At 46.2% G+C, this 27869-nt stretch overlaps 1 protein-coding gene across 1 annotated transcript; it reads left to right on the plus strand.

The window, feature by feature from the left end:
* The first annotated feature begins 24579 nt into the window (after positions 1-24579).
* Positions 24580-27466, plus strand: MNX1 (motor neuron and pancreas homeobox 1). The gene is made up of 3 exons (XM_015852810.3): positions 24580-25215; positions 26419-26579; positions 26706-27466. The coding sequence occupies exons 1-3, from the start codon at positions 24672-24674 to the stop codon at positions 27045-27047; spliced, it is 1047 nt and encodes a 348-aa protein (XP_015708296.2). The 5' UTR covers positions 24580-24671; the 3' UTR covers positions 27048-27466.
* The last annotated feature ends 403 nt before the right edge of the window (positions 27467-27869 follow it).

Below are 27869 nucleotides of genomic sequence, written 5' to 3' on the forward strand. Positions count from 1 at the left end.
TCAGGAAATACAGTTATTTCTATCATGGTAGCATATTCAGTATCTTGAAGTTGGAGCTACATTGTTTTTGAAACAGTAATAAAAAACAATCAACGCTTTTCCTGTTTTCATCAAATCAAGGAATCATTAAGCTTGGAAAAGACCTCAAAGGTCATCTTGTCCAATCACCCACCTGCAACCAATATGGCAGTAAACCCTGTCCCTGTGTACACATCCAGGGAGGGTGACTCCAACATTTCTCTGTGCGGACTGTTCTAATGCCCGACCACTCTTCTGGATAAGTTTATCCTAACATCTAACCTGACCCTACTCTGGTGCAACTTGAGGCCATTTGCTCTCATCCTATCAAATCATGGGTCTAATAGACAAAACAGAGTTTGAAGAATAGGAATATTTATAACCTTGGAGAGACGACATGAAGAGTCTTCATGGGTTGCCCAGGATCACGTAAAGACAGAAAGTACATTCCATTCTATGAATCTGCTAATGATGCATTTCTTACTCCTTGGATTTGTTACTTCTAATTTATGTTTGTAGCAACTGCAGTACACTATTTTTAAATCTTGGCAGTTTAAAACTCTTTTAAATTTGGGGGGAAAATTGGAAGTTGATACAGTAATATCTTTTTTTGCCTTGCCTCTGCAATCTTCAAATCATCATGTGAATGTTATCACTTAATGTTCCAATGATTATTACCTTAAAAGAAATATTGTCTGATGTGACGAATGGATCCAATCACAAATGGACTTCAGATTCAGATGACTAATGGATCTGATGACAAATAGCTAAAAGGGAGCCCAGTGCTGACATTTGCATCTAAAATAGGAATGAAATTATTTTGTAATATAGGAATAATAAGATATCTCTGTCCCAAACTCTTAGTCATAGGAAACTGTACCCATTAGCTGAAATTGTTAGATAAAGTCGTTACATTATGCTCAAACCATTTTTAAAGCAGTTCCTTTGGAAAATTTTATTGGCAAATAAAAATCATCTTTGGATCTGTCTAACAATAGAGTTTCTAAAGTCAGTAGGTTGAAAAATGACCCATTTGTAGATTATTCTAAAATTTAGAACACGGGCTATTTTAAGGTTTCGTAATGTGTAGATGTTGGCTTTAGTAGAGTCGCCACAATTTCATAATGCAGAGCTTGCTGCATATTATAGAACTCTTCCCAAAATGTATCTGATGTAAATTACTTTTCAAATTAGTTTGTCATGAAGTACTTTTCGTGGCGTATATTGCATCACATAATTGATTTTGTATTAATTCCTTCTGATGAAGCATAAGCTATGTGCTGTATTTCCCCAGAACAAGTCACCCAGAGAACAGCAGAGATAACATATTTTAGCTGTGGAGTAACTTCGGCTTTGCCAGTCAAGTGATGCAGCACTTCAGAGACTTAGTTATAAACTTATCTCCTGCAGGGTGAGAGCATCTTGGCAGGAGCCCCTCGCTGAGGCCCTGCCGCCACAATCTGAGCCCCAAACTTGCCCTTTTCTCTCTCTCTCGGCCTTTCTGCCAGCCTGTAGAGCAAGTGGCTCTATGGGAATCTCAGCTTTCAGTTACAGCTTCCATAACTCTAGAGAAAAGCTTGAAATCCATGAGGACTTTTGTATGCTAGAAATCAGAAGCATTCAACTACTCATGGATTCTGCTCCCATTTTAAAGCCATACAAGGTCTTTCAAGAGGTCTTACAGAGTCACCCATTTTGGTGTCTTCCTCCATTCCTGTGTGCAGAGTTTTCTTCCCACAGAGCTAAAACCCCATCATTTCTGTTTAAGTGCAGCTCTGGGGCTGTGGTGAAGATGCTTGGCCACAGGACTGAAGGCCAGAGAAGGCAGCATGAGAAATGGATGTGACCCCACACAAAGAAAGCCAAGGAAATCCATCAGCAATCCCACATCTTCCTGTGAAAAGTCACATATCCCACAGTACTGGGAGATTTGTGCCAAAAGCTCACAAAGTCCTACCATGGCCGCTCCCAGTTAAGTCATTTTAGAGGTATATGATCTCTACCTATTGTACAAATCATCCTATGGATGCAAGCATTGTAATAAGATATGTCAGCTTGGACACATATACATTAAAAATGAGGAAATGCTATGAGACATCTGGATGTGTTCCAGGAACTATCCTTATACAGGACAAAGTCTACTAGAATTTCCTTTTAAACTGAGCTCGTACCCTTCTTTTGTCTTCTTCTTGACATCCAAGGAAGGCAAGAAGCGTGTTCTATGTATGCATTTGGGGCTTAATGTGTTATTCTCTTAGGGTCTACTTTTATTTCTTTTGTTTAGACACAGTCATTTCCCACCTGCACCAGAAATCCAGAGTGCCTTGAAGCTGATGAATCAAGACATCACAAGAGACAGGAGAATGACAGCTGGAAACAGGGATTACTGGGCAAGTGGCTCCCAGAGAACTCCAAGGTGGTGTTGGTTTTAATAACCGTATCATTTCAGACACTGATATTTGGGCTGCTAGATGCCAGCTCTCTCTTTTGGAGTCAGGGTACACCCACTTCTACAGATGTGCTCAGAGAAATCACAGGTAATTTTAAGGTAGTAACCAAGTAGTGTAAGCTCTTTATTTAACAAACAAGACAAATCCTTCATGTATTCTTTAGTTAAAGATAGAAGAGTCGTTTTCACGTTACTTTTAGAGCACAAGATGGAGCAATTGGGTGCTCTGAAAGCAGAGGAAATCCTAAAGAAATTATAGAGGTCAATTTAAAAGCCAAATCAATTATGATTAGTACTCTATACTGTTATACTTTCTAATCCTCATAGAGGAAACTTCAGGTGATGAACGTCTGATGAAAGATGGCCATCAGATGGAGTTTCCTCCTCCTCACCATAGGTTTTACATGGAGAAGATTAAATTGGCTGGCTTCACAGCCCTATTTCCTCTTAAGCTCATTGCTCCATTCACTCAGTCACTGCTCACCACTTGCTTACATTATATCTATGAAATTCCCCAGGAAAGCAAACAAGAGCAACGTTGAGAACTACCACAAAGTCCTCTTCTCCAAAAAACACCCAAATGAATTAAAATACTTATAAAAAGTTTTCAGTGTATTCCTTGCTGTTTCAAAGATGCGGGAACAACGGTGCACCACCAGTACTCATTGATGGCCTTCTGGCGCCATAGTGCTGATCTGTGGGAGAAGATTTACACCACACCAGTAAACCCACTTTCCAGTTGACACCTGCACCCATACCATATACATCACTGAAGGAAGAAAATGTGGGAATATTCTATCATAAGGAGGAAGCATTCTGGCCTTCCAGCCCCTTGCATGTCCATAAGGAGATAAACTCCTCATCTTCAAGAGACATTTCTGTCCTATCTCACACTGCTACTCTCACTTCCCAAGATGGCAACACAAATATTTGTGACTAAATCTGCCCCCACAGGCATTTTGCCTTGTATTTACTGAGAGAAGCCTGAGCTGAGGGCTGTGCCTTTCCACTCCTTCTTTCCTTCTGCTTTGCCAGCGTCTCTCTCCAAAATCCTGCAGCGCTCAGTGCTGTCCTTGGGTCTATGAGAACATGCAGGGAGGCAAAAGGAATGATGTTGCTCACATTGTTTTCAGATCCTTCTAATGGTTTTGTAGATGTGTTGAATAAGTTCAGTCAATTTTCTGCTAAAACACAGGCTTTCAGCTTTGTAAACTCTTACTTTCAGGCATTAGAACCACTTATAGTTTAATACTGTCAAATGCAATTTTGCTTGCAGGATGAAGTTTATGATATCTAAAATTGTGGTTTCTGTGACATGGTGGTCTGGATTTATTTTTTTCCCAGTTTCTTCCAGATCACATCTGGTACAGTTTCAACATTTTTTCATCTGCGAACTACATGTGGAATGAGAACGATAATAAAGTTGCAGCTACAAGACTTGGGCTGATAATGAAGAAAACAGAACAGAATCCAAGGATCTGGAATGGAAAGCATTGTGACTTTGTTAGCCGAGTTTTTATACTGACTTAGTTCCCAAAAGTTTAGAAGTTGGGCCTCAGCTTAATCCAGCAGGATTTAGGTCTTTTATTATTTTTACTTCATTTTTGTAGGTTTTTACAACATGAAGCTGCCACTCAAATCTCTCAGCAGTTTGGATAACTCACACAGGAAGGGTGAGCGATGTTTTGTCTGCCAGAAAACATCCCTTATTCCCCTAACTTCAAAGAAGGCAGGGCTGGCTCCTGATGGTCTGCTTCGCTTCGCTGTCAGAAAACTGTTTTTCACAAGGTTAAAATACTACTCTACAAATTCTATTTGTACATGATGATAGTACAAGACGGTTGGGTTTTCCAGTCAGGCTGAGCTGTGTTCAGCCTAGAGAAGACATGAATGGAAGCGTGGACACTGCCATCCTAATCCTGGGACCACTGGGCTGTTCCTCATTAGTCCCATCTGCCTGTGGCCCCCAGGATTTATGGTTCACCAGAAGAGTGGGATTTGGGCTATAGCCCTTCCCTTAGGAATGGATACAAGAGTCAGGGTAAAGCTGTCTTCCAAGGTACATGTGCTGCTGAATTGCTAGAAAATAATGTCATAATGTATAAAATAATGTTAAATGTTCATCTCTTTAAAACACCCATTGGTTTTGATGTCTGATGAGAACTTGTCAAAAGTTCAAGAAATTGATGTCATGGAACTTGTGTCTTGTACTGTTTGCTCTGGGACATTTTTTCTTTCCTACCTGTACTTATTCTTCACCTCTCAGCCTTAGAACCATTTTATCTTGGGTTTGTATAACACCTAACACACTGGGACTCGACACAGGAAATAATAAATATTGCAACAATAACTAAAACTAGAGGCCAGTGTCCAGTACTGCCAGGGAAAAACAGCAGGTTTTCCCATTCAAGGCATTCCTGAGAGAAAGAAAAAGCAAGATCCCTTTGCTTTCTTGGCACTGAGTCACTGATGTGACTGTCATTTGGAGATTCTAGGACCATCAAAGATGATGATACAAATGCAGTTTAATTAGTCATCCTACAACAGCAACAGTGACAATTAGAAGTGTTTTAGTACTTTTAGGTCAAGATTAAAAATGATAGAATTTATTACTCCTGATTTAGAGATTAACATTGTGCCAGTTAATCAGCTATTCAGTATAAATAATTGACAGTTCATTCACATTCTTCTTCCAGGTTGGCAAACTACTGTTTAATAGTTGTGGATTTAAGTATATGCATCCATATACATAGATGCATATGTGTATGTATGCATGTACAAAGCTAGAGTGATGGCTCTATATGTGGAAAACAAAAATAACATTGAGAATGGTGTTAGTTTCATTGACTTCTATAGCCACAGGGTTACTGTAGAATGAAAAATCAGATACAGCATTTGCTGCATAAAAAGTACTCTGAGGCAAGCATCCTGACCTGCTGTATAAACGCAGCCTAGAAACCACATCTCAGCCCTATTTCCACTGCTGTATTTGTTAATGAGTTATTTGTAGATATTTGGAGAGCACTGAATGAATGAATAAAACAAAACTGATCTTTAACTTTGCCTGTTGACTTGACCGTACCCGTATTTCATATCTCATAATAATACTACAAGTTGCAGGTTGAACCTGGGTTCCAAAAATATCCATTCCTACCTGCTTTGAATGGTGCTTCCAGACCATTCACACACGTTACTCATGTTATCTCTAGAACTAGCACCAAAGGAGTAACTCAACCTTCAAACATTTGTGAGACAGGAATCTGTCCTGAACCTCCAGTGTGATTCCCATCAAACCCAAAATGGAGAGAGATTATTGCTTCCAAGGTGCTGAGAAAATTATGTATCATGGACTGGTGAACTCTGGTTTCTCTGCTCAGGAGATATTGGTTCAGGTGATAAATAATGTAAATCAAAGATAATATGTCTTCATAGTACTATGCTACACAACCAGGAGAGTATATAGCGGTATCTATAAGGTATACTTGATTATGTGCTGGAAAGAGAAAGAAAGAGAAGCCAAAGGTCCAATTTCCTATTGTATTGGTATTCACACACACTGAAACTGTATAGATGCAATGTATTTTTTTTTATTATTATTATTTGCATCAAATCTATCAATAGGAAATTGAATAGCAAAGGAGGACTTTTGCATTTAAATAACTTGTTAATGTCTGGTAATCAAAACAGTCACAGAACAGCAATAAAGTACCTTTTCAAATGTTGCTGAAGGATGTCTATAAAGAGGATATAATGAAAAAGGACTGTCCAAATGTGCACAGATAATATAGTTAATGTATTACTTCTTTTATTATTTTATCATCTTTCATTAATTGCTGGCATCTTTCCTGCAGGAGCTGGTTCCATGAGAAGAGCTTTTAGTCAAATGTCCTAAATGAAACAATCACTTAGAACCCAAGAACAAGGTTGAAACAAGGTTCACCTGGCTTCTTTAAATCATGATGGAAGAGGGAGGGCAAAATACCACGTTGGTTTCATTTTGAGGCATCCTAATTCTAGGACTGGATCAGACTCCATTGAACAATGCCCCTCACAGTACATCTGTGTCTATGTTGTGAAATAAGAATTAAGCCTGAGATCATTAAAAGTGTTTCTACTCAGCTTGCTGACTTGTTTGTCTGGACTTGGGATTTAACCATCTTTACTTAACTCAGAAAGAATGAACCAGGGATACACATTGGCCAAGCAATATTTTTTGCTCTTACAAGCTGAATGGCCTGGCCAGTGCTTCAGTGATGAGCAAGTTTGGACTGACCTCCAGAGAGCCTTGCTCAATTCTGAGCAAGCAAGAATGAGGCTTGGCCAGTGCAAATATTTCCCCTCTGCATTGGCTACTGGAGGTCAAATGGCTTTTCCAGACGACTTATGATCCCTTTCCCAGGACTGGAGAAGCAGTACAGAGATAATGTCTTAGTGTAGACACAGCTGTAACCATGGACCAGATAAATCCCCAGGTGCGGCAATGGGCAACAAAGACTGGGGCCTACAACATGAGGTGTTCATCAGAGTCACTTTTCATTCTCCACTCACTTACCTAAGCCAGCAGAAGTCTACTGTGCAGGAATGCCCATAGTGAGCACATGAGATGTCTCCGAGGGGTGAGAGGGATGGATAACATTTGGAAAGTACACTTTGCTGGGGGAAACACTGTCTGGATGGCTGGGCCCAAAGAGTTGTGGTCAATGGAGTTAAATCCAGTTGGCAGCTGGTCACGAGCAGTGTCCCCCAGGGCTTGGTACTGGGGCCACTTCTATTTAATATCTTTATTAACGATCTTTTTGAGGGGATTGAGTGCACCCTCAGTAAGTTTGCAGATGACACCAAGTTGGGAGGGAGCGCTCATCTGCCAGAGGGGAGAAAGGCACTACGAAGGGACCTGGATAGACTGGACTGATGGGCCAAGGTTAACTGTATGAGTTTCAATAGAGCCATGTGTCTCTATTGAGTCACCACAGAGATCACCACAGAGGTGTGGTACTCAGGGACATGGTTTAGAAGAGGGTTGTTAGGGTAGTATGGTTGGGTTGTGTTTGGACTCGATGATCATAAGGTCTTTTCCAACCTGAGCAATTCTATGATTCTATGATTTCAGTTGTGTGCTGCTCAGTTCCTGTTTCATTTATGGACACTTCAGAAATGTAGTCCAAGAAAGGCAACATATCCCATCTCTGAGCTATGGCCTGAGTCCAGCGAGGTCTACAGAAATGTTCCTTCTCCACCTCATAGGGATTTGAATCAAATCCTTCATGGAAGAGGGTTAGATGTCTGGCTGTGTCCTCCTGACCTCCTAAATGCTTCTCAGCTGACCCAAGGGTTCCCTAACTGCCCCATCAATTTGTGTCACCCTATCTGGCAGAGTAGGACAATCTACGCCTTTTCCTTCCAAGAAGTTGCAGTGGCCACAATTACACACCATCCTGCCACCCACTTGAGAATATTCGTCTTCTCTCCTGTAACTTTTGGGATCCACAAACATGCTCCCAACTCCAATAGTCACCCAGTCCCTTCTACAAGAGAAACATAATGAACTTGACTGTATCACAGATGTGGAAGTCAGCGATCAGATACAGATATCATCACTTTAGATTGACTGATTTTTATTAAAACTCAGAATCAGATTCAATACTTCCCAGAATCCAATACGCCTACTTTCTTAATCATGAGGTATCAATTTTATGTTCCCATTGCAATACTTTGCCATTCTTCTGGAGCAAAGACTTGCACTTGTATCTTTTCCAGGTACCAAACATCCAGCCCACATAATAAATACAAAACAGAAAGAATATTCTGAACTTTATGGAGGAAATGTCTAGAGAGAAACCAGTTTGTGGATACTGGACTAGGCACCATAGAGACAAATCAATAACGGAGAAGAAGCCAGAAATGAAAGCAGATATTCTTGTGCAAAAGCAAATTTTCCAAAAATCTGGTACCTCTGACCTTCAGACTGCTAAGACTGATTTTAATGAAATTGCTCCCAGGTTGCTTAACTACAGTTGGGAGGAGAATGAATCCATATGTCTTCACTTTATATTAATTTCTAATACTGTATGTAAGCCTAAAGGGCTGCTTCACTCCAAGCAATGTGCACCGAGTGAGAGAGAGTGCAACTCCCGTCCCAACGCAGTGTATGTTGCCCCTTTTGCTTAATCACTCTAATTAAACTACATTTAAATAACAGAATTTAAGAACATCTAGTTCAAAGGATAAAAGATACAAGGAAAATGGATGATATCTTGATTTTAGTGGTTGAGTATTCACCAGGTTGAAACTTTCTGGGTTGGGTCTGTTTGCATCTTTCTGTTCTTGGTCAGTTTGGTATCAGGATGCATTAAAGCTGATGCATTGCGTGATGACTCCAAACAGGAGTAGAAAACACACTCCACAGACACAAACCATACACTGAGCTGTAGGGAAAGAAACACACCTGAATCAAACAGATTCCTGGAATCTCCATGATGGTTCCCTTATATTGGGGCATCCAATCAGCATCAGGTTTTCTGCACTGCTTTTTTTGTTTTGTTTTGTTTTGTTTTGTTTCAGTTTTCAACTGTTGTAGAAGCAGTCTCTATTTCACTTAAGACTCACAAGTGCGTGTGAGCTCCTGCTCAGACTGAAGGACTGGGTATTTCTATACTGCCTGTTGAAAACTACCCAGAATACAATTCTGGCCAAACTGCCTCCACATGAAGAGAAGGTTTTCAAGCATGGGTTGTATTGGGGAACATTCAGGGCATGAGAAATCTTTCATACCCAAGGGACACTTGGTCATTCATTCAGCATCTCACAGCAGGAATTCTTAGCAAGGCTCAGTCAAACTCTGCATGGATGTCTTGCAGGCATTCTACATAGTAGCCACGTGGGGGGAGGATGCAAGGAAGTTGACTGGGAGATGATGAATGAATGTGCAAGCCACAGTATGTTGGGTTAGTCCACCTATAAGCTGACAGAACATCCTAAAACCAAAAATGGTTAATCTGTGGGCAAATCAGGTGGTGGTGACATTCAAACAGCATCCAACAAAGTTCAAGGACCCAAATTCTAAGACTCCAAATTCTGTCATTCCTTCCGTCCCCTCCTTGGACTCTGGATGGTACATTATTTTGGGTACTATCTTCTATTAGGTGCTCATCAGGCACTTTATGATGCATTACTTGTTCTATCCATGGCCTGGGGCAGACTGAACAAGCAATCTCTCTCTGCTGTGTTTCTTAATGCTGACTGTTTTCCAGCTTCCTTAGCATTGGTTTAGCCTACTTCCATTCTCCAAAATCACTTTCTATTAACAAAAGCAGAATAATCATATATATATACATACATATATATATATATATAAGTTTTTAACCTGTCATTTCTTTGTTGGGGATGAGTTAGAGAGGTAACTATAAAAAGGTCTGAATTCAGGAAGGAGTTTCTAAATACATCAACAATGAAAGTTTTCCTAACAGGAAATAAGATTCCTTAGATTGATGAGGTCAGGGACGGGTTCCAGTTCCCCTTCCTCATCTGTAACAGCACCTTCCACTATTCAGACAGAACTGGACATTTCCCACTTCATCTCTTCCTTTTGATGAGCAGAGGTGTGCAAACATCCTTCTCTGGGGATCTGATTTCAAAGCTCTTCCAAATTTTAATCTTGTGCATACTTTCACTCATTGCCAACTATTTTCTCCTTGTTAAAGCTGTTCCCAGTTCAAAGTTCCCACTGTCAGCTTCTGCCTTTTTATGGGCACGGCAATGACTCTGTGGTCCCAGAGTAAGTTCAGGATCCTCCTTCTGCCCCCTCATTAATGGAGGCTCCTTCCCACTGCAACTTTTTGCTGACTTTGTTGCTTTCTTTCTGAGCAGTTTAATAGTTTTAGGGTTTGATGATTTTTTGCTCTTCTTGCCAGAATCAAAACCATTTAAATGCTTGCCTTGCCTCTCTCAATGGAAAGAACCTAGCATGCTAAAATGTGGGTTTGGGAGTTCAAAACCCAGGCAAGAGGAGATTGCCAATGCTTTAAAGTCATTCATTTCCAAAACAGAGGGAAAAGCAATTCTGTCATGACCTGTATTTTATTATCCATCTTACATTTGCATGCCAAGAGGACAGAAGGGACATGTTCTCTCCCCTGGATTGGCCAGAATCACTCATAGCACTTTTTAAAATCAATTATATTACAGAGCAGGTTTTCAGCAGTTCAGCCTGAAGCTGCTGTCAGGCCTTAGAAATAGAGTTGTCACAGACCTTTAGAAGCCCTTGGTCCAACCCCAAAAACACCTACCTAATCTCTGATTGATCTTTTGCTGCCTAATCTGCTAAAAATTATTTTGCTGTCTTAGACCTCATGCCCCTCCTGCTTCTGTAGTTATCCCTTCATGCTTTACAGGACCTCCACTGGTACAGCCTTAACCCTGATCCTGTTTTGATTCCACTCCCCGCTTTCCTCAATTCTGGCTCAATAGTAAAGGTGGAATAAGGAGGTCTTTATTAAAACTTCCTTTTTAAGCAGAGCAAACAGATTTCTAGGCTCTGTAAGACTGCACTGGAAAAGAATTGTGGAAGTTTGAAAGACAAGTTTGCTGGCTGCCAGGTCATCCTCCACATTGCTGTAGATTAAACATAGGCTTCTCTTTGCTCCTACATGGCATGCCTGCGAGCAGATCCCCTTCATGGTGGAACAACTGAAAAGCTGATTGTGAGCTTGAAAAAAGGCTGATTGTAGTGATCCCTGCCTGACTTAACCTGTTTTCTTGCAGGTGTGTTGGAAGGGGATAGCTTATGCAGCAAAGACTGCAGGTGCCTTTCAGTATCTGAAGGGGGGCTACAAGAAAAAAGGGGACAGACTCTTTAGCAGGGTCTATTGTGACAGGTCAAGGGTGGCAAACTAAAAGAGGGGAGATTTGGAATGGATATAAAGAAGATTATTTTACCTTAAAGGCAGTGAAGATCTGGCACAGGTTGCCCAGAGAGCTGGATGCGCCATCCCCAGAGACACTCAAGGTCAGGCTAAATGGGGCTCTTAGCACCTGATGGAGCTGTAGGTGTCCCTGTTCATTGCAGGGATTTGGATTAGATAACCTTTAAAGGTCCCTTCCAATTCAAATGATTCTATGAAAACAATTTTAAACATACCTAGAAGGGCTTCATTCTCAGCATGTGAGGAGTCGGCCCAAAGTGAACAAAGCAGCCCTACAAAGTGAGCCTGAAACTACCCATCTAGAAAGGAGGTGGCATTGGTGAATTGTGGTAGTGGTGAATTGTGGTGGCAACTGGCAGCTCCCCTAAACAGAACTGCACCAGAGGTTTCGGGTGGCTTTTCATTCCTTCTGCTCCTTGTGTAAGGTCTCAGAGTCCTGTGTTTAGTGAAATAGGTTGATAAATGATAAATGGCAGCAAAGGTGAAAATCCCAGCAATGCCCCCAAGGACAAGCACTGAGCTGTAACAAAGCTGTCCACCACTGCAACCACATCTCTCTATCCTATAGAGGCAGATGCTTCTGCTGTGACAAGGCATTTAGCAGAGGGGGCATTTCCAACTTATCCACTATGAGGCCTTGGGCAGCCCGATCTGATGCCTGAGGTAGTGGTTGGCAGCTCTGCCCCCAGCTGGGGTTTGGAACAGGGTGATATTTGAGGTTTCCAGTTCAAGCCAGTCTGTGATTTCATGATCCACCTGCACAACAGAATCTGCTCAAGAGCTGACTTAGTTAGCAAGGCCAAAATGCCCCCAGATAGTCACCGGCGCCTGTTTGTGTATGAAATTGTCATTGCATTACAGCAGTGGTTCTAAAAAAGGTTAATTACTTAGATGAATTGAAAAATCTATGTTCATTTACAAATGGACATAAAATGAAGACTCAATTATGATAATTTATTTACATTGTCAACTCAGATGAAAGCATATCCAAAAATATTGCTGGAAGTGGGGCCCTGGGGTCTGATCCTTCAAAGCCTCAGCTACACTGGTGGCTCTTGGCACCAAGACCAGTGAATGAGGACAGGACAGGGCTTTGGTTTCACCAAGAGGCAACACTGATCTTATTTAAGAATAAGATGCGCAGGTAATCCCTTCCTTACCCAAAAATCACACATATTTGGTTGGGATAGTCAGGAGTGTTTTTGTTCTACAGTAAATTCAGAGCAAATATAAATAGACAGTTCTCTATATTTATTACTCCCAAGAGCCTTGTAGATGGATTTCACCTCACTTACCATACCACAAGCAAATTATGTTGAAATCCTTCCAAGATCTGAGATGATATGTTTATAAATTCTCCTTATTGAACTCTTGGCCTCAAGTAACTTTATTATAATAAAACATTTAGGTGTTTATTTTATTTTTTTTAATGCATTCTGTTTACTGTGAGAGAAGTGGCGGCAGTTTGTAATTTCCCATTCATCAGCTGATTTTTATGCTGTGAAACAGGCATAAAGCATAAACGCATTAAATAATAAAATAGCACCCCAGTGGATCAGATATATAACGAATTTCTTCATGTGTTGTTGCTTTTGTTATGCTGATTTACAGCCCTTTTAATGTACACAGTCTTCTTAAACAACTTAGAGTTGATTGTTCTGGAACTAGGCTGTGATTCAAGACAACGTACTGGATGCTTGCCATGTTTAGAGAAGTTATCGAAATCCCTCTGGGGGTAAACAATTGTGGACTAAAGAGTTTAGGTTGTTCAACATCCCAAAGACGTTTTCTGTCCACTGAACCTGATTGCTCAGATGTGGTGGATACAAAATCAGCACCACTGGAGTTGGGGATGAGTGAGCAACGAGGGACCGTGATGTACATATACACATCAGCGTTCTGCAGATCACACAGCAGCCATTAAATGGTTTGGTGGTCAATGGCTCAGTGTTCAAATGGACACCAGTGACAAGTGGTATCCCTCAGTGCTCAGTACTGGATCCGGTGCTGTTTATTATCTTCATCAGTGACATAGGCAGTGGAATGGAGTGTATTCTCAGCTGTTTGTGGATGACACCAAGCTGTGTGTGGTACAATCCCCCCCAAGGGGTGGGATGCCTTCCAGAGACACCTGGACAGGCTAAGCAGTGGGCCTGACAGAACCTCACAGGGCTCAGCAAAGCCAAGTGCAATGTTTTGCGCCTAGGTCACAGCACCCTCTGCTATCAATACAAGCTGAGCAATGTAAAGATGGAGCACAACCCTGCCATGGACAGCACTGGGAGGGAGCTCTGCTTTTCCTTTCCTGAACAGCAGCCACCTGCACTGCCTGAAGCCAAGCGGCTGTACCTTTTGTTGATCCCTATGTCTGTCTATTGCTCCTCAGCACCCTCAGCTGCTCTGTCCTGTGAGGTGCTCAGCATCCCCTGCACCCACTGTGGCTGCAGAATGGTAAATGCCTGCAATCACACTACCAGTATTGCTGCGCCCAGAATTTGCTGCCAGCAATGTAGCTGGAATTACTACAGCTGTTATCTCCTTTAATCTTATCTCTTTTACAAGCTTCCCAGTGAGTGGTAAGGATCGCAGTAACATCAATTACGCGTCCATTAGCATTACTGATATCACTTTTCTTGCAGCATTATCGAGATACGGATGTATAAAATGCCAATATTTCCTTCCCCTGCACTATGTTAATCGCACTGGACGTCGCCGCATGGCTGCTCATCACAGGGGCTGGGATATTTATGCTCATTTAACATTTACAAGCCGCCAGTCTGCCTGGGCACTGCTCTCCACACAAACACATGTGAAAGGCTAATGGGCTGGGCTGAAAAATGGGTCTGACTCCAGTAATTTTCTAAACACTCGAAACACATTAGGACACTTACGCTGCTCTACAGACACAAGGCCTGATTCTACTCACTCTCAAACTGGTGGCAAAATTCCCACAAATTTCCCTGAAATCCAGTTCTCTCATACTGTGCCCAGCTCCTTTAGAACCATGGGATGCATGTTATCTTGCCTCATAAAGTTGTACATATTCATCATCTTGAGGTGGTTTTGGATTTGCTCTGTGCTTACCCTTAGAGGGATTTTGCTCACCTGAGCCCCCAATAGCATTTCAGGGACACGAGAGGCATGAGAAGCCTGGCTGACCATGAAGACCAACACAAAGAACTCTGAAGTACCTCAGTCTTCCTCATACCTGAGGAGGCCAGCTCTCCCTTTTCATTTATCAAGAGGGTACGCTGTCTTTCACCTGTCTTTTTGGCCTAGTGTATCTAAAGAATCCCTTTCTCAGAATCACAGAATCACAGAATTATCAAGGTTGGAAAAGACCTAGAAGATCATCTAGTCCAACCATTCCCAATACCTCCAGGCTAAATCATATTCCTCAGCACCACATCCAAGCGTTTCTTGAACACTCCCATGGTCGGTGACTCCACCACCTCCCTGGGCAGTGCATTCCAATGCCTGACTACTCTTTCCAAAAAGTAATACTTCCTAATGTCCAGCCTGAATCTCCCCTGAAGCAGCTTAAAACCATTCCCTCTAGTTCTATCACAGATTACACGAGAGAAGAGGCCAACCCCCAGCTCACTACAACCCCCCTTCAGGAAGTTCTGTTGTTCTTCACATCCCTCTCCAAGTTCAATTTCATGTGCACCTTGCTTTTGTGACTCCATCACTGCACATTTGGACAGCATACTGATATTCTTCCCAGGCTACCTATTCCCTCTTCCATTGCTTATAATTTTCCTTTTTTTCCCCCATCCTGATCAGCAGCTCCTTGCTCAGCCATTCTGATTTCCTGCCTCATTTATCCAGTTTCTTATTCTGGGGGGATAGAGAGCTCTTGAGCTCTTGGAAAGGCATCCTTAAAGTGCTGCCAGCTCTGTTCCTTTATCCCTAAGGACAGTTTCCCAGGGGATCTCATACAACAGTTCCTTAAACAACTCAGTGTTTGTTCTGTTGAAGTTCAGGGACGTGACTCCACTCTTTGCCAGGCTCACATTCCTCAAGATCATGAGTTCAACCACATCATGGTCACTGCAGCACAGGCTGCCTCCGATCTTAACTTCTTCTGCAATCTCTTCTGAGTTGGTGGCACCAAACTGTGTACGACGTTGGTGATGTCCTTGTTCACTGCAGGGGTGTTGGACTAGGTGGCGTATGAAGATCCCTTCCATCTCAAATTATTAAATGATTCTATGATCTCTCAGTACATTATGTCCACTTTACAGGCCTCTGCTATGGCCCATCTCTGCCAGATTTGGGAGCAGGGACTGTGGCATGGGTGTGCTTGCCCACTACCAGAGTAGGATATCATCCATCACCCTGATCCCTCAGTTATCCCAATGGCTGCCACCGCTGCTGTCAGAGCTTCTAACTGAGATGGCCATTAGTCTATTGTTTTCTCCTTATGGGACAGTAATTTCAGTTGACATTGCTTAGTCTAAATGTTGTTATCATGGTATCATCCTCATTTTGCACTTATTTCACACAGTCCTGACATGATAACAATGTTCGCTTAATCTTGCATGGAAATTCCTTTTCAGTGTCCATTGGTCTCTACTGATTTATGTGGACACTGCTTTCTGGTGTCACGATGAACTGCTCTCCATAGATTTTCCGTGTCATTGATTTGCCATCATCTCCCACAATTCAATACAATTTTCCTCCGCTTGCATTTGATATTCTCATGTTGACACCGAAGACCTACCTCACTAATATTGTATTAACATTGCTCTGACACGGGGACAAATCCACACACTAATAACATTTACTGATAATAGCATCACCGTAATGCAGTTACCAGTAATTTGCTTCCATAGGATTCAGTCTTTGGATTTCACATCCAGACACCCTCTCACAAGCAGTTGCATTGAGCGCTGCCAGCAATGCAATGCTCTGTCTAAATGAGGAGTAACAGCTGCACACCAATAACTCAACACATTCGATCTTCAAAGACCTTTGTGACAAAATGTTCACATCTCAAAAAACCTGGATAGGAGATAAACATCCCGTTCCATTGTAGAATAATCCCAGGGAGTTTTCAAGTTCTCTTTATGGAAAACAAGTGAAGGATCCTTGGAAAAAGCAGCAGCCCGAGGGCTGTGTCTGTTATGGGAGAACTCCAAAGTCCATCCTCTCCTCCACCTGACCCAGACAGAGCGCTGCCCTGACCTGCTGGCCATTCCCCATGCAGGGACCCCACTCTGCTTACAGCCAGAAGTTCTGGCTCAGACCTCAGCAATCTCTCTCAGCAAAATTTAATCAGTACTGATACGTTCCCATGGAAAGTTTCAGTTTCAATAAATCAGCATTTTCCAAGAAAAAAAAGAAAACAACAACAACGAAAAACCATCTAGTTGGAAAACTCCCAGCACACTCAGATCTCTGCTATCAGCTACAGAAAGTCAATATTGCTCTCCATCACCAGAACTGCCTCTACACTCCAGTTTTTAAAGAAAGAGAAGTTAAGATCCCAATAACGGGTATGATTTCTTGTCAGTACCGCCTGCATGAATGAAGACCCAGGTCATGTCATAGGACACGTGCCCCAGAGTCACTTGTAAGCTTTATAAAGCTATTTTTCCAGCCCTGTGGCAGGGGGATTGGAACTGGGTGATCTTTAAGGTCCCTCTCAAGCCAGGCCATTCCATGATTCTATGATTCCTTCTACATCCACACAAGCCATCCTGCTAACTGCAACGAACCTCCTATTCACTAGAGAGCTTTAGGAAAGCTCAGTATTAAACTGTCATTTTGTCAATAAAACATCATTTCACCAATGGAACGTCCAGGTGCCCCAAATCTTTCTGCATAATTAATTCTCCTGATGCATTAAGGAATGTTATACATGATATTAATCAAAAAGTACTGTCAATATAAGGACCATATATAAACCCAGCTAAGAAAACCACAAAACAGTTTGAAAGCTAAGCTCTTTCTTTTTCTTTCCATGATGATCCTTCAATCCAGGGAGATGTGGATTCTGCTATCAAAAATGCAATTAAGAAAATAACACAGTGATCCATGGAACCAGCTGTGCAACTGAAAGGCTGCGAGTATTTCACTTTGTTCCTCAGAACCATTTTCCTATCAGTGGGGCTTTGCTGGGACCTGAATTTAAACTGCAAACAAAAGCATTTTCTCCTTGGTATCATTGAAATGCTTGAATTTTTCCAAAGTCACTTCTGCAATGAGAAGAGAGCATTGTAATCCCAAGCTCCTCTCCAAGCCCTGGAGAGCACAGCTGCAGCCTCTCCTGCAAGGCAATGCTTCTGCTTCCCAGTATCATATCACTCCCCTTACTGCCCTCCTCAGCCTTCCCCATCCCTATTCCTATCTTTATTTTTATTCCCATTCTCATCCCCATCCCTATCTCTTTCCCTATCCCTATTCCCTTCTCCATTCCTACCCTTATTCCTATTCTCATCCTCATCTCATCCTCATCCCATCCTGATCCCATCCCCATTCCATCCTGATCCCATCCTGATCCCATACTCATCCCCTCTCCATCACCATCCTTATCCCTTTCCCTGTCCCTATTCCCGTCTCCATTCCTACCCTTATTCCTATTCTCATCCTCATCTCATCCTCATCCCATCCTCATCCCCTCCCCATCCCCATCCCTTTCCCTGTCCCTATTCCCGTCTCCATTCTTACCCTTATTCCTATTCTCATCCTCATCCCATCCTGATCCCATCCCCGTTCCATCTCCATCCCCTCCTCATCCCCATCCCCATCCCTATCCCTTTACCTATCCCCATTCCTGTCTCCATTCCTACCCTTATTCCTGTTCTCATCCTCATCTCATCCTCATCCCATCCTGATCCCATCCCCATTCCATCCTGATCCCATCCTCATCTCCTCTCCATCCCCATCCTTATCCCTTTCCCTGTCCCTATTCCCGTCTCCATTCCTACACTTATTCCTGTTCTCATCCTCATCCCATCCTGATCCCATCCCCATTCTATCCTCATCCCCTCCCCATCCCCGTCCCCATCCCTCTCCCTACACCTATTCCTATCCTTATCCCTTTCCATATCCCTATCCCCATCTCCATTCCTACTCTCATTTCTATTCCCATCCCCACACCATCCCCATCCCCATACCAACCCCATGCCATCCTCATCCCCACACTATCTCCATTCCATTCCCATCCTATTTCTATCCTATTCCCATCCCATCCCCATCCCATCCCCCTGCCATTCTCATCCTATCCTCATCCCTTTTCACCCTCCCATCACTGTCCAACTTCTCACTACTCTCTGCACACAGCAGCTAAAGGGAGGGAAGCAAAGATGAACCCAAGGATCTGGACTGCAGAGCTCACGAAGTTTCTGCTTTGGACAGTTTTATGACATGGACCAGGGCTGGGTTTGTGGGGTCAGTGACAGGAGGTTTGCTCCCGTGCCAGGGGAACTGATCTGCCCTGTGTGCAGCCATAAATCATCGTTCAACAGGAGTGAGGACACCACACCAATAGGGCAGAGATGGTGGTGCCTGAATTTAAATATAACTTCAAAAATCAGGCAGATATATCAGCTCAGGAACTTTAGCCCCTGCTGATCAAACCTGGTGAGCTCAGAAAGGAGAAGCAGAAGGGGTGTTTGGGGGATATTTATTGACAGAGCACGTTGGCAGCTCTGCCCGCAGGAGCAGTAACTCAGGCAGGGGAGTGCTGCCTCTCTCGCTCCTTACAGACAGACACGAGGCTCTGGGGAGCACTGTGACAGGATCTACTGGAAATACTTTGAATTTAATCCAAATCTATCAGAATATTTTGAGAAAACCTCCCATCGTTGTATTTACTTGGATCCCTCTGGCACGCCACTGCTGTAATCAAGAAACGCATAAGCAAAGCAAAGTAGTTCTGCCCCTAAAATAAAGCAATTAGTTCCAAAATTAATAATATGAACTTTAATTGACTTTCTAGCCTGCTATAAACAAGATCGTGTTCTACAGCATCTTAATCAGAGCTGGTGTTAAATTCCATTACTTCCTTGTAATTATTTCCCATCCTCAGCACAGGCAAATTGATGCTATGATGCTACCTGCCCCCAGGAGCTTGGAGGTGCCACGAGTTGCCACGCTCTGCACAAAGCAGCCAGCAAAGCAGGGACACCACTCCGATTTATCTCTGTTATTTGTGCTGGATATTTTCAGCGCGTCTGCATTCTAAATGTATTTTAATGTAAAGGTTAATGGAGTTTTAATAAAGGGCAGACGGCCACTCTAATTGCAGAACACCCGGCGCACTCTTTTAAAAACCTCTTTAGCTGGCGAGACAGGTATTAATAAGTGTGAACGCCATTAGAAAAGAAAAAAGCAGAGGTTTGAATCAGATGCTTCTTCAAAGCTGAATTTATTGTTAAACCAAAACTGTGGTCCTTGCATACATTTTGCAAAGAAAAATTGGATCGTCAATAGATTTCCCATCAAGCGATCCTGTGGATTCTCTATTATCTATTATCTGTACCTAAATTGCATACAATAAAGCAACAAATGTTGAATTCTCCACCGTTCCTTATCCAGATGTCAACTTTCAGCCTTTCTGTTCTTTATTTTTCCAGCCCCTGCAGCCCTGCACAGCCTCCTCCCTGCTTCCCCAGTTTGATCTTTTTTGCAAGAGCTGGATCCCGGCTCGCACAGCATTATGAATGCACATCACCATCCCTGGTATGTGGCTTAAAAAAGAAGAAAAAGGAAATAAAAGAGCATGAGCTATTTCGGAGCAGGCCCGGTGCCAAGCAGAGCCTTCAGCATCCAGAAACCCAATGAGAGAGCAAAGTGTCTGGCTGAACACACTCTGAGCAATGAGCTAAAAGCCAAAGGGAATGGAGGAGCTACAGGTATCCATTACCTGTAGCTCCCAGTGTGGGCTCCACTACCAAACCATTGGATTTTTTATGTGTTGAGAGCCAGAGTCCTTGGGTCAGATCAAATCCCATCTGAATGTGAGCAAATTGTGATGGGGATCATAGAGCGATTAAGGATGCAGAGCCCCAAGGATCACTCCAGGCAGAAGCAGCACACAGGGGCTTGCTGCCTCTTGCCCACAGGGACAACATTGCCCCATACCATCAGGTTTCTGCCCAGTGCAGATATCTACATCTCCCCTCTTCCACATGGAATGGAAGGACAGAGGCACGTTCTGACCCCACAGCACCTGGAATAATTTAGAGCAGACAGCAATTTTCTGCTATGGAAATAATTTCTCTAACCTCTTCCTGCCCCTGCTGCAAACCCCTCCACACAGCCCCACGTACACCATCACCATCACCCTCCAACACTGAGCATTTACATTAACACGGGTGTGAAATATGGGCTGGGATGCGGTTTGGGGCTGAATGATAGAATAGAAGTAAATTTTATATCATTTTATGAACGGGCATTAATCAATGCTACATCACAACGACAGCCTCGTGGAATCACATCCCACTGTCTCCTAAAGTCGCTGTGATTGATGCCACTCTGATGACAGTGGGTACAATTGATGTTGGGAGTGGCCCGCATTGGGGATTTGCCGCATTTGGTGCTTTCTGAGCCCCCACGAATGGGAGGGACCGCTGGAGCCCAGGCCAGGAGACAACAGCGTCTGTCACATTACGAATCTGCCCTTAAGATTCATCTTATATCCGGGGTGACATTTATGCCGTCCCTCTGACACGCACACGGGGGCCCCAGCGGTCCCGAACCTGGACGACGTGAAGCCCCAAAAGCGGCACTGGGGCAGAGCTCTGAGATGGGACGGGACAACACAAGCGAGGGATGAGCTCAGCCGGGACACCCTGCGGCTTTTAGGGCAGCCATCGGATCATCCCCTGCCGCAGCCCCACGATTCTCCCCAAATCGCGCTGTTTCTTCCCACCTTCAGCACCGCCCCCACCGCTGTCGGTCGCGAAGAGCTGGGCAGAACCATCTCCAGAACCCACCCCCACAGCTCCCTGCGGGCTCCGCTGAGCTCAGCACCCGCGGGAGGGACTTGCGCGGGGCGCGCAAAATCCGCGCAGGGCGAAATATCCTCCCCGCGCAAAATCCGCGCAGTGCGAGACATCCGCGCCGCGTTTCTCGACGCTGCGCTCGGGCAGATGTTGAAGACGTATGAGAGCGGAGTAGTTAAAAGCCGCATTATATAGTTCTGCCGAGTCTAAAATCGCATGTGCTGACCCATATATTTTAAACTGTAAACGGACTCCAGTCATTTAAAATATTGCAACGTCGATAGGACTAATTAATTGGAAATAAGAAACGAAAGAATACAATTAAACGAGGAGAGAATCATTTTCTAATTTAATAGCGGGACATTTATAAAGATCACGAGCTAAAAGGCGGCCGATGATCCCATCGATGAGGCGTTAAATCAGCGCAGCCCAGGGGGGGGTTGGAAGGGGAGAAGGAGAGGATCCAGCCCCTCCCTCGGGACCCCGCGCCCATTGCGCGCCCGCGGAGCAGGAGCTGCTCCCCGCGTCCTCCCCGCCCTCCGATAAGGGGGATATTTTATCTGCCCCCATTTCCTAACCTTAATTTATGGCGATAAAACAGACACCCGGGGTCCTCTGAAATTGTCTTTTCATAATGAATAAATTTAAGGCGGCTAATTAATATATAAACTAACCCGATTTGTCAGATTGATTTGTATTTTAGTTAATTGTGAAAGTAATTACCACACGGGCAAATTAACAGCTTTCTGGAAATGACCAAGGCAGGGGTTTTATTTCCTTCCTGGGTGAAGAAAATTCATTTTTCCCAGCTCTTGATGTGATGAATAAAAGCCATAAATCTGCGTGATTGGTGCAGGCAGAGTCTAAATGGCTTCATATTTCATTTTAGGTTTAATAGAAATATTCATGCTCTGTTTTAATGAAATTAAATTGAAGGGGGGTGGACTGCGGGGCCGGCGCTGGGCGCTTAAAGGGGCCGCGCACGGGTGGTGCTGGGGGGCGAGCGGGGGCCGTCGGGCTTTCGTTAGTCCAGGAGAATAAAGTAATAACACAGTAAAACAAGGACGTGTCGTAAATAAATGGAGTCCGGTGCGGGGATTGTGGAAGGAGTAGAATCAGAGGTGCGATTTTGGCAACGGTGACGCCATTTGGACAACAACGAAACGAAACCGTGGGGAGTGCGAGGAACGGGACTGTGGAAGTTGGTTTGAAGGAAAAAGAGAGAGAAAAAAAAAACAAACAAGCAAACAAAGAAATCAAATAGTTTTGAAAGGGAAATATCCCGATATCACGGCCTACACCCGCAGGAACTAACAGCTTTCCCCCCCCCGGTGGATGGTGTGGTGCGGAAAAGACGGGAGGGTTTCGAGCGGCCCTTTTGCAGCCCAGCCCCTCTTCACTGGGCTGACACCTCCGACGTATCGTTTTACTGGGAGGGGAGCCGGGGGGGAGACCCATGGAAGGGAACCATAGGGGAGAAGCACCCAGGGATGGGACCTAATAGGACCTGGGCTGGACACCGAGAGGAGTCACAGTGGGGAGGACCCAGGAGGGGGACCTAATGAGGGCACCAAAGGAGAGGACCCCATAGGACTTAGGGTGGACCCAGGGAGAGCTCCCCGAGGAGGGACTCAAGGAGGGGACCCGGGGCTCACCCAGCCCTGCCACCGTCCCTGCCTGTCCCACGCTTCCCCGTTCCGGGCAGACCCCCAGACCGGCTTTGAACCCCGCAACCCCCCGCACCTCCCCCGCAGCGACTTGTTGATTTCCCCTGAGCAAATCCGGCTTTGATGCAGTCGCAGCGAGAGCGGTGAGCTGATGAATTGACAAAAACCAATCAGCTTTATTGGGAAACAGGTTAAGGGCAGCGGAGTGTCAATAGCTCTCCGCCCGCCCCGTCCATTAGCCGAGTAGCCTGATTACACCGAGCAGACCCTGCGCTGCTCGCACCGAAATTGCTTTCATAAACTCGCCATTATCAGCAGTCGATGCGGGCGGCTCATTTAGAGCCATCCCGGGGGTGTCACATCTATCAGGGGGGGGTTCGTGTATCATTAGCTCATGTACAAAATGTCGCGCTGTAGGACGCGTTTTGTTTAGGAACTGAGATGAGGAGCGTCTCCGGGGATCCGAGGGGCTCCTTCAACCCCAAACGGGGCTGTGGCCGTTCCCACGGGGCTGTCCCGGGGAGCCCTTAAAGGGAGCGGAGGGGTCGGCGTGTCCCGGGCACGGGGGGGTCAAAGGGAGCAACGAGGTGTGGGGGGGGGGAGAGGAGGAGCGCTGCTATCGCCGCTGAGATAACGGGGCATTGTTGGGCCCCGGGAGGGCGTTGGATCAACACAGGTGGGAGCTGCGGGAGTGCGGGGTGTCCTGAGAGGGAGGAGCGGTGGGGGATGTTAGAGAAGGAAAGGAAAAGGAAAGGGGAAAAGAGGAAAAGAGGGATAGGAGAAAGTAAAAGAGGGAATAGAGAAAAGGAGGAGAGGAGAGGAGAGGAGAGGGAGAGGAGAGGAGAGGAGAGGAGAGGAGAGGAGAGGAGAGGAGAGGAGAGGAGAGGAGAGGAGAGGAGAGGAGAGGAGAGGAGAGGAGAGGAGAGGAGAGGAGAGGAGAGGAGAGGAGAGGAGAGGAGAGGAGAGAAAAAGAAAGAGATGAAATGGAAATGAAGTAGAAAAACGGGAAAGGAAAAAAGAAAAGGAAAAAGGGGGAAATAAGGAAAAAAATGAGAAAATAAGGGGGGGAAATAAAATGGAAAAAGAACAAAAAAAGAATAAGGAAATGGTGGGGAGGGAAAGTAAAGAGAAATACGAGATGAAAATGGAACGGGGAGGAAGGAGAAAGAAAAGAGACCAAGGGGGAAAGAGAAAAAGGGGAAAAGGGAGAAAGATGAGACGGAAATAAAAGGAAGAGGAAAAGGAAAATGAAAAGGACAAATAATGGAAGGAAAGAAGTGGAAGAGAAAGAAAAAATAAAAGAAATAAAAGGTGAAAACTGGAGGGCAAAAAAAAAAAAAAGATAAACGGGAGGAAGAAAAGAGGGAAAAGGAAGGGAAAAATAAAGAAGGAAAAGTAGAAAAAGGAAAAGATGAGGGTGGGGGTGGGGGGTGGTCGGTGGGGGCGGCCCCCACCCGTGACAGGTGCGTGGTGCGGCCAATGGCGACCCCCGGCTCCCGCTACATCCAATGGAGGCGGTGGCGGAGCGGCCCAATGGGATCCGCCTGCGGGCCTTGAAGGGGCGCTCAGCGCCGCCCGGCCGCACTCCGCCCCCGCCGCCGGGAGACGCGGCCCGGGCCGCGGTGAGTCCCGGTTCTTCCCGGTTCTTTTCGCCGCCTCCATGGAAAAATCCAAAAATTTCCGTATCGACGCGCTGTTGGCTGTCGATCCCCCCAAGGCGGCGGCGCAGAGCGCTCCGCTGGCCCTGGTCACCGGCGGCTCCGGCGGCGGCAGCCCTCCGTCTTCATCCTCGTCGTCGTCGTCGTCTTCATCCTCCTCCTCCTCTTCCGAGCTCCCCGCCGACTGCCCGCGCACCGACAGCCCGTCTCCTCCTCGCCTGCTGCCCGCTCACTGCGCTCTGCTGCCCAAAGCCGCCTTCCTGGCCGGGGGGGGACCCGGGGGCGGCCACCCGCAGCATCACGCCTTGGGGCTGCACCCCGCGGGGCCGGGCGGGCCGGGCCTCTACGGGCACCCGGTGTACGGGTACCCGGCGTTGGGAGGGCAGCACCCGGCGCTCTCTTATTCCTATTCGCAAGTGCAGGGAGCGCACCCCGCGCATCCCTCCGCCGACCCCATCAAGCTGAGCGCCGGCACCTTCCAGCTGGACCAGTGGCTGCGAGCGAGCACGGCCGGCATGATCCTGCCCAAAATGCCCGACTTTGGCTGTGAGTATGAGCTGCTCGCTCCCCGGCTCCCGAAGCTTCCCTTAAACCCTCCCTATCCGAGCTGCGCTGGCCGACTGTGTTATTCTTACTATTTTCAATCAATTATTATGATAACGGGGATATCCGCCCGCAGTCCCGCACTATTCCTTCCATAGGATCAATCCCATGTGCTGAGAGGGCATCTCCCCCCCAGCATCACCCTTGTGCTTATTTACGCTTTATTTGTTTCTTTAACCGGCTTTACAACACCTTCCTCTGAGCTCGGGGTGTTGCGCGTTTGCTGGAGGTAACGAAGGGCCGCGGGATAAGAGCAGGTCTATGAGCGCTGCCGGAGCGATGCCAAAAGCAGCCCCGATTTTTAATAGATATGGATTTTTTTTCCACGCTCTGCTCGCGTTCGCGGAGACAAAACCCCATTGTTTGCTCTCGGGTTGGGGTTGTTTGGACTGCGGCGTTCAGGGACGGGGAGGGGGGGACCATAGAATAGCGCTGTCCCAGCGCTGCCCTCAAATAGGGGCGGAAGGGGGGAGGAATAGGGATGGCAGAATCTCACCGCGGTGCGAAAATACCTCCGGGCCTCCGCTGCCATCCCTGTTTGCTAAAGCGAAGGATCGAAAGTGCCGAACTGCGGTGAGAACCGCGCTGTACCTTCCTGCATTTTAGTTTATGTTAATGAAATCCTCCATTTGGATCGTTTCTAAAACGGGAACGTTGGCACATATCTGTAATATAGAGAATTTGTTTATCCCTCGTTCCGAGGCATTTCCAGTATCTCAGCCCTTAACGGTGCGCTACCGAATGCGGCCGCTGCCGCATCCCTTGGCTCTGGGTTAGGGTTAAACCAGAGCATCCCGTCCATTGGGGTTAGGATTAATTAACGCATCCCTCTAATTGCCGCCGCCGGGCTTTGCTTAACGCGTTAAACGCAACAAATCGCCACTCCCGGGAGACGCCGCTTCGCCGCGATCCCCGGCAGCGCTTCGTTGTGCGGCCCTGGGGAGAACGAAGGAATTTTTCTTATTTCTATTGATTTTATTTATTGTTCCCCACCCCTTTCCGGCCCTACAGGGGATCCCCACCACCACCGCTCCTCTGTTCCCCTCTCGCTTCTCTCTCCTCTGCGCCCCCGTCCCACCCGTGGTGGCCGTCGGGTCCGACCGGAGCTGATGGCCACGTTTCCCCCTTCTTCTCTCCCTCCCGCAGCTCAGGCTCAGTCCAACCTCTTGGGAAAGTGCCGGCGGCCGCGCACCGCCTTCACCAGCCAACAGCTGCTGGAGCTGGAGCACCAGTTCAAGCTCAACAAGTACCTCTCCCGGCCCAAGCGATTCGAGGTGGCCACTTCACTGATGCTCACCGAGACGCAGGTGGGGAGGGAAATAAGGAAAAAATGGGGTAATTAAAAAGGAAAATAAAAAAGGGGGATTGGGGAAGGCACGGGGGGGGGGTGAGGCCGAGGGGCGGTGGATAAGGAGGTTGTCTCCCGTTTCTAGGTGAAGATTTGGTTCCAGAACCGCCGCATGAAATGGAAGCGCAGCAAAAAGGCGAAGGAGCAGGCGGCACAGGAGGCTGAGAAGCAGAAGGGAGGAGGAGGAGAGGACAAAGCGGCCGAGGAGCTTTTGCTGCCTGGCCCGGAGAAAGGCGGAGGGAGGCGGCTGCGGGAGCTGCCCGACAGCGAGCCCGAGGACGAGGAGGAAGAAGAGGAGGAAGAGGAGGCCGAGGCCGGGCAGTGCTGCCCCTACCATTCCTCCGACTGCTCCGAGGCGGACGAGGAGGACTCGCAGCCCGGGGGGCGGCCCGGAGCACCCCCGCCACCCCCTGCACAACCGCAGTGAGCCCGCAGCCTCCCCGTCGGGGCCGCCCCTTGCAACGGAGCCTCCTGGCCCCTCTCCCCATCCCGTGCTCCCATCCCTCCCTGCTCCGAGGGGGACGCGGAAGGGGATCTCCCGTCTGCCGAATGCGGGGGAGGATTCACACAGTGTTATTATTGACTGAGAAGCGGCCACGACTCGAGCCCCCCCGCCCTGCCCCATCGGAACCGTTTCCTTCTTACCATATATCGGGAAAAGTGTTTATGTCATGAACGTTAAAACTGCTGCAAATCTCGATACTGTCTTTATTTTTGTATATCGTATTTATAAAGAAAATAATAATAATAATGAATTCCTCTACTTATGCATGCTAAATTATTACCCAGCCCCTCCTGCTGTGAGGTGGGGGGGACGAATATAAATAAAGAGCGTTTTGTACTGTGGGGATGAGTTCGTCTCGTTGGGACTGGGGCTATCTGACGTGCGATTCCCCCCACTTGTGGATCTGCGGATCCAAAGCGGCGTTAATTCGCCTTTTGAGAAGGCGAGAGGGGATCGTACAAAGGGACGAGGGGTTCCCGGGGCTGAAAAGAGCCCCTCCGACGGGCCAAGCGCGGCCGCTCCGGGATTCCTCTCTCTAATAAATCCGCGGATCAATCGGTCCTTGTCACGGCGTCGCTTCCCCTGCTCAATTAGAGGGTATTTAAATACAATCACTGCCTCAGCCCCGCCTGCTCCCCGGGGCTCAACCTCGCCAACGAGCGGCGGAGCCGCAGCCGCGCAGCTCGGGTGCAACCGCTTGTATGGGGGACAAGGGGGCTAAAGACCTCCGGAACTCCAGGCTGC

Source organism: Coturnix japonica, chromosome 2 (assembly GCF_054131305.1).
Source record: "Coturnix japonica strain WE chromosome 2, WE-NBRP24, whole genome shotgun sequence".
Lineage (NCBI taxonomy): Eukaryota > Metazoa > Chordata > Aves > Galliformes > Phasianidae > Coturnix > Coturnix japonica.

Coding starts and splice junctions, on each gene's coding strand:
- MNX1 (XM_015852810.3), top strand. CDS start 24,672: ATGGAAAAATCCAAAAATTTCCGTATCGACGCGCTGTTGGCTGTCGAT. Junction 25,216..26,418: donor CAAAATGCCCGACTTTGGCT/GTGAGTATGAGC, acceptor TCCCTCCCGCAG/CTCAGGCTCAGTCCAACCTC. Junction 26,580..26,705: donor TGATGCTCACCGAGACGCAG/GTGGGGAGGGAA, acceptor TCCCGTTTCTAG/GTGAAGATTTGGTTCCAGAA.